General features: G+C 46.1%; 1 protein-coding gene across 1 annotated transcript; it reads right to left on the reverse strand.

The window, feature by feature from the left end:
• Positions 1-5,589: 5,589 nt before the first annotated feature.
• Positions 5,590-6,351, reverse strand: LOC138373174 (golgin subfamily A member 6-like protein 2). Its single transcript, XM_069339199.1, has one exon. The coding sequence runs from the start codon at positions 6,349-6,351 to the stop codon at positions 5,590-5,592; it is 762 nt and encodes a 253-aa protein (XP_069195300.1).
• Between the last annotated feature and the right edge of the window lie 712 nt (positions 6,352-7,063).

The following is a 7,063-nucleotide window of genomic DNA, read 5'->3' on the forward strand; positions in this document are numbered from 1 at the left end:
GAATAATTAGGCTACGACTGGTTGCACACCTGGAGAACATTAGGCTTGTGAACAAACATCAACATGGGTTCTGGAAAGGGAAATCGTGCAAAACAAACCTATTCTATGATAACATAACGAGGATAAGACAGGACAGAGATGGTTGGGCGGACTGCATATTTCTAGACTGCCAAAAAGCCTTTGATACAGTACCGCACATGAGACTGCTATTCAAACTCGAGAGGTAGGCGGGGGTGGGGGGAAAGGTCCTAGCATGGATAAGGAACTACCTAACAGGAAGGAGCCAGAGAGTTACGGTAAAGGTCGAGAAGTCGGACTGCGAACAGTAACAAGTGGAGTACCTCAAGGATCGGTGCTGGAACCAATTCTATTTCTTGTATATGTTAACGACATGTTTACAGGAGTAGAGTCTTACATGTCGATGTTTGCGGATGACGCAAAGTTGATGAGAAGAGTTGTGACAGATGAGAATTGCAGGATCCTCCAAGAGGACCTAAACAGGTTGCAGAGATGGTCAGAGAAATGGCTACTGGAGTTCAACACGAGCAAATGTAAAGTAATGGAAATGGGACTAGGAGATAGGAGACCAAAGGGACAGTACACAATGAAGGGGAACAGCCTACCTGTGACGACGCGAGAAAGAGACCTTGAGGTTATCTCGAGATGATTTCAGGGCTTTTTTTAGTGTCCCCGCGGCCCGGTCTTCGACCAGGCCTCCACCCCTAGGAAGTAGCCCGCGACAGCTGACTAACACCCAGATACCTATTTTACTGCTAGGTAACAGGGGCATAGGGTGAAAGAAACTCTGCCCATTGTTTCTCGCCGGCGCCCGGGATAGAACCCGGGACCACCGGATCACAAGTCCAGCGTGCTGTCCGTTCGGCCGACCGGCTCCCAATGGACAGAGCAAAGGAAACTGGGACCTGGGCGTGGACGTAACACCTAATCTATCTCCTGAAGCCCATATAAATAGGATAACGACAGCAGCGTACTCTACACTGGCAAAAGTTAGAACATCATTCAGAAACCTAAGTAAGGAGGCATTTAGGGCGTTTTACACTGCCTATGTGAGACCAGTCTTAGAGTATGCCGCCTCATCATGAAGTCCTCATCTGAAGAAGCATATAAGGAAACTGGAAAAGGTTCAGAGGTTTGCAACGAGACTCGTCCCAGAGTAACGAGGGATGAGGTATGAGGAGCGCCTGAGGGAACTGTGCCTTACGACACTAGAAAGAAGGGAGAGGGGGGGGGACATGATAGGAACGTATAAAATACTCAGGGGGATTGACAGAGTGGACATAGACGAAATATTCACACGGAATAGTAACAGAACGAGGGGACATGGGTGGAAGCTGGAAACTCAGATGAGCCACAGGGATGTTAGGAAGTTTTCTTTTAGCGTGAGAATAGTGGGAAAATGGAATGCACTTTAAGGAACAGGTTGTGGAAGCAAATACTATTCATAATTTTAAAACCAGGTATGATAGGGAAATGGGACAGGAGTCATTGCTGTAAACAACCGATGCTCGAAAGGCGGGATCCAAGAGTCAATGCTCGATCCTGCAGACACAACTAGGTGAGTACAACTAGGTGAGTACACACTGTCTTCGCTGGAAGACAGAAGAGTTAGGGGGGACATGATCACCACATTCAAGATTCTGAAGGGAATTGACAGGGTAGATAAAGACAGGCTATTTAACACAAGGGGCACACGCACAAGGGGGACACAGGTGGAAACTGAGTGCCCAAATGAGCCACAGATATATTAGAAAGAACTTTTTTAGTGTCAGAGTGGTTGGCAAATGGAATGCATTAGGAAGTGATGTGGTGGAGGCTGACTCCATACACAGTTTCAAGTGTAGATATGATAGAGCCCAATAGGCTCAGGAATCTGTACACCTGTTGATTGACGGTTGAGAGACGGGACCAAAGAGCTCAACCCCCGCAAACACAACTAGGTGAGACCAACTAGGTTAGTACACACACACACACACACACACACACACACACACACACACACACACACACACACACACACACACACACACACACACGTGTCTTAGAGACGAAGTGGGAAAAAATGCTCAAGGAGCTAAGTAGGAACAAAGCAGTTGGCCAAGATGGAGTTTCACCTTGGGATATGAAAGAATGGACACCTGAGCTCAAACTTCCACATCAATTGTTTTTTCAGTCATCTGTGTACAGGAGTCTTGGCAGATGTGTGGAAAAGGTTAACAATTCCAAGCTACAAAAATGGCCACAAGGCAGACCCTCTTAATTATAGACCTGTATCGTTAACAAGTGTAGCAGTCAAAATATTGGAAAAATAATTACAACTAAATCGGTAGAACACCTGGAGAGAAATTATATAATGAAAGACAATATTGTTTTCTATCAGGAAGATCCTGAGTAACAAATCTACCGAGTTTCCATGATAGAGCCACAGAGACTTTACAAGAGACGGCTCGGTTGACTGCACTTATCGGGACCAAAAAAAAAAAGAGGTTCTGGAAACTGGAACATACAGATGGTGTAACAGGAAGGCTTCTAACATGGATTAACAAATTTCTGACAGAGAAATGAGGGCAGTAATCAGAGGCAAGGTATCAGACTGGATAAATGTTACTAGTGGAGTACCACGGGGTTCCGTTCTTGCACCAGTAATGATCAATGTCTGTACAATCACATATGGATAAATAATCTACCAGAAGGAATCCAGAATTATGTGAAGATGTTCGCTGATTATGGTAGGAAACGGGGGAAGACAAGACACTTCGGCGATTGTCACGCCCTTCCAGAAGATCTGGATAAGTGTATGGAGCACCACTTGATACATGGAATTTGGTGTGAATAAACGCAACGTTATGGAATGTGGAATAGGAGAAAATAGGACCCACACAACCAACAAATGTAAAAAATTTAGAGAATTTAGATAAAGAAATCTAGGGGTGATTCTAGATAGAAAACTCATCTGAGGGCAAGTCTATGAGGAGATTATGTGAGGAGTCTATGCGACGCCTTCCAATTTCAGAATGGCTTTTTAATACACGAATGGCGAAAAACTAAAGAAATTGTTAACGGCCTTTGTGAGACCAAAGTTGGAATATGAAACAGTTGTACAGTGCCCATATCTTAAGGATACCAACAAGAAAAGGTGCTAAGATACATAACAAAATGTCTTCAGGAATGGACAAAAGCAAGAGTGACGAGAGGAGGTAGAGGCGTTAAACACACTCAAGCTAGAAGTAGAGAGAGGCGATATAATTACTACGTACAAAACAAGAATAGGAATCGACAAAAATTTATACAGAATAATTCTTGAGATGCACAGACTTTGCAAAAGCTTTCGACAAATGTGACCACGGTGCTACTGCGCACAAAATGCGTACAAAATTAATTACTGGCAAAGTAGAGAGAGATGGATCTTTAACTTCTTAACGAACAGAACACAAGTGTGAGAGTCAACACAGTAAAATCCGGATCATCTCTACTATGAAAATCTCAGTCCTCCCAAGGTACCATAATTGCTCCGGTACTTTTTCTCATCCTAATATCAGACATTGATAAGGATACAAACTACAGCACTGTATCATCATTTGCAGATGACACTAGGATGTTCATGCCAGTAGACAATATAGAGCACACGACAAACCTCCACTCTGATGTAAATTGGGGTTTTCAATGGGCCCCAGATAATAATATGTTTAATGAAAATAAGTTATAGCTCCTGCGCTATGGAAACATGAAAATTTAAAAGCGGAAACCATATATAAAACGAAATCAAATCACAATATAGAACGAAAAAGCAGTGTAAAGGACCTTGGAGTAATCATGTCAGAAGACCTTACTTTTACAGAACACCATAAAGTAACTGTCACGACTGCAAGAAAAATGACAGGTTGGATAACAAGGACCTTCCAAACAACAGATGTCATACTAATGATGGTACGTTTTAAGACACTAGTGCTCTCTAGGGTGGAATATTGTTGCACTTTAACAGCCCCATTCAGAGCCGAAGAGTTTATTGACCTAAAGACCGTGCAAAGATCCTTTATCAATAGAATCCACTCCATAAGTCATCTTAATACTTGGGACCGATTAAAAGTTCTTTATCTGTATTCTCTTGAGAGCAGGCGGGAGAGATTCATAATAATTTAAACGTGGAAAATAGTAGAGGGGTTGGTCCTAAACCTGTACACAGTAATAACATCACATGAGACCAGGAGACATGGCAGGATGTGCAGAATACCCCCGTTGAAGAGCAGAGGTGCAACAGGTACTCTGAGAGAGAACTCTATCAACATCAGAGGCCCGCGACTGCTCAACACGCTTCTACTACACATAAGGGGTATAACTGGCCGACCCCTCACAGTGTTCAAGAGAGAACTCGACAAACACCTCCAAAGGATACCTGATCAACCAGGCTGTGATTCATGCGTCAGGCTGTGAGCAGCTGCGTCCAACAGCCTGGTTGACCAGACAACCAACGCGAGGCCTGGTCAGAGATCGGGCCGCGAGGCTGTTAGTCCCCGGAAGCTATGCAAGGTAGACACAAGGTAGAGCTGAAACTTCAAGAACAAGACGTTATAGATTTAAGGTAACTACAACAAAGCTACAGAAACAAATATTAGAAAATTCACTTTCGCAGAGTTGTAGACGGTTGGAACATGTTAAGCGAGAAGGTGATGGAGGCCAAACCCGTCAGTAGTTTAAAAGTGTTATACGACAATAAGTACTGGGAAGACAGGACACCACGAGCGTAGCTCTCATCCTGTATGTACACATGGATAAGCACACACACAGCTGAGTTTAGTGATGGACGCACACCGCTGAGTTATGTAGTTATTCTACCATCGCGTGACAAATCAACCGTCGCGTGATAAATCAACCGTCGCGTGATAAATCAACCGTCGCGTGATAAATCAACCGTCGCGTGACAAATCAACCGTCGCGTGATAAATCAACCGTCGCGTGACAAATCAACCGTCGCGTGACAAATCAACCGTCGCGTGACAAATCAACCGTCGCGTGATAAATCAACCGTCGCGTGATAAATCAACCGTCGCGTGATAAATCAACCGTTCGCGTGACAAATCAACCGTCGCGTGATAAATCAACCGTCGCGTGACAAATCAACCGTCGCGTGACAAATCAACCGTCGCGTGATAAATCAACCGTCGCGTGATAAATCAACCGTCGCGTGACAAATCAACCATCGCGTGATAAATCCAACCGTCGCGTGACAAATCAACCGTCGCGTGATAAATCAACCGTCGCGTGACAAATCAACCGTCGCGTGACAAATCAACCGTCGCGTGACAAATCAACCGTCGCGTGACAAATCAACCGTCGCGTGATAAATCAACCGTCGCGTGACAAATCAACCGTCGCGTGACAAATCAACCGTCGCGTGATAAATCAACCGTCGCGTGACAAATCAACCGTCGCGTGACAAATCAACCGTCGCGTGATAAATCAACCGTCGCGTGACAAATCAACCGTCGCGTGACAAATCAACCGTCGCGTGACAAATCAACCGTCGCGTGACAAATCAACCGTCGCGTGACAAATCAACCGTCGCGTGACAAATCAGCCATCGCATTTTACTATTGCATACAGCAGTAACTCAATTTCCATATTTTGTCTACATGTTCCCCCTCCCTGCTGCTTCTCCTCCACATGTTCCCCTCCCTGCTGCTGCTGCTGACTGCTGCTGCTTCTCCTCCACATGTTCCCCTCCCTGCTGCTGCTGCTGCTGCTGCTTCTCCTCCACATGTTCCCCCTCCCTGCTGCTGCTGCTGCTTCTCCTCCACATGTTCCCCTCCCTGCTGCTGCTGCTTCTCCTCCACATGTTCCCCTCCCTGCTGCTGCTGCTGCTTCTCCTCCACATGTTCCCCTCCCTGCTGCTGCTGCTTCTCCTCCACATGTTCCCCTCCCTGCTGTTGCTGCTGCTGCTGCTTCTCCTCCACATGTTCCCCTCCCTGCTGCTTCTCCTCCACATGTTCCCCTCCCTGCTGCTGCTGCTGCTTCTTCCTCCACATGTTCCCCTCCCTGCTGCTTCTCCTCCACATGTTCCCCTCCCTGCTGCTTCTCCTCCACATGTTCCCCTCCCTGCTGCTTCTCCTCCACATGTTCCCCTCCCTGCTGCTGCTGCTGCTTCTCCTCCACATGTTCCCCTCCCTGCTGCTGCTGCTGTTCCTGCTTCTCCTCCACATGTTCCCCTCCCTGCTGCTGCTGCTGTTGCTGCTTCTCCTCCACATGTTCCCCTCCCTGCTGTTGCTGCTGCTGCTGCTTCTCCTCCACATGTTCCCCTCCCTGCTGTTGCTGCTGCTGCTGCTTCTCCTCCCACATGTTCCCCTCCCTGCTGTTGCTGCTGCTGGTGAGAGACTGCCCCTTGACCCGCCTTCCTCTGCGAGTCAAGCCACATGGCGGCTGCCTTCATAAAACCCAGCACATACCGAGGAAAAATCGGATTTTTAATATCTGTGGCACGTCGCTCTGCCTTCTCCCAACTTGCGTGATCATCATGCTGCCTCAACATCAAATATTATATCGCTTTCATCCCCATTAAAAAATATGCCTTACATCACCGTGTGCGTTCCTCGGTAACCTGTCCTCCAAAAATGATAGTAATTACAGCATACATGTAACTACTCATACAAAATGGACTTTTGCTCCCCATACAAAATTATGTTGATTAATTTTTTGCATAAGGCACCTGAGAAATTCAACAGCCAGACCTGAACGTTCCGATTGCCCGTTGCTGTTTTGGCCCAAGTCTCTGAAATTTGAATTCCCGGTGTTCCTGTTCTGTTATGAACTACAGTAACATTGTTTACAGTGAACCCCTGAACACATTGAAGATCACGATCCAAACGATTTCTTCATATGACACCAACATCGAACCACATGTCGATGTTGGTGTCAACCACCACTATCAGCATATGCCTGACACAGTCAGAGAACACTGTATAAACATCAGAGGTCCGCGGTTGTTCAACATCCTCCCAGCGAGTATAAGAAATATTGCCGAAACAACCGTGACATCTTCAAGAGAAACTAA

Source organism: Procambarus clarkii, chromosome 41 (genome assembly GCF_040958095.1).
Source record: "Procambarus clarkii isolate CNS0578487 chromosome 41, FALCON_Pclarkii_2.0, whole genome shotgun sequence".
Lineage (NCBI taxonomy): Eukaryota > Metazoa > Arthropoda > Malacostraca > Decapoda > Cambaridae > Procambarus > Procambarus clarkii.

Excerpts from the sequence above, each read along its gene's own strand:
- LOC138373174 (XM_069339199.1), bottom strand. The coding sequence starts at position 6,351 with ATGTGGGAGGAGAAGCAGCAGCAGCAGCAACAGCAGGGAGGGGAACAT.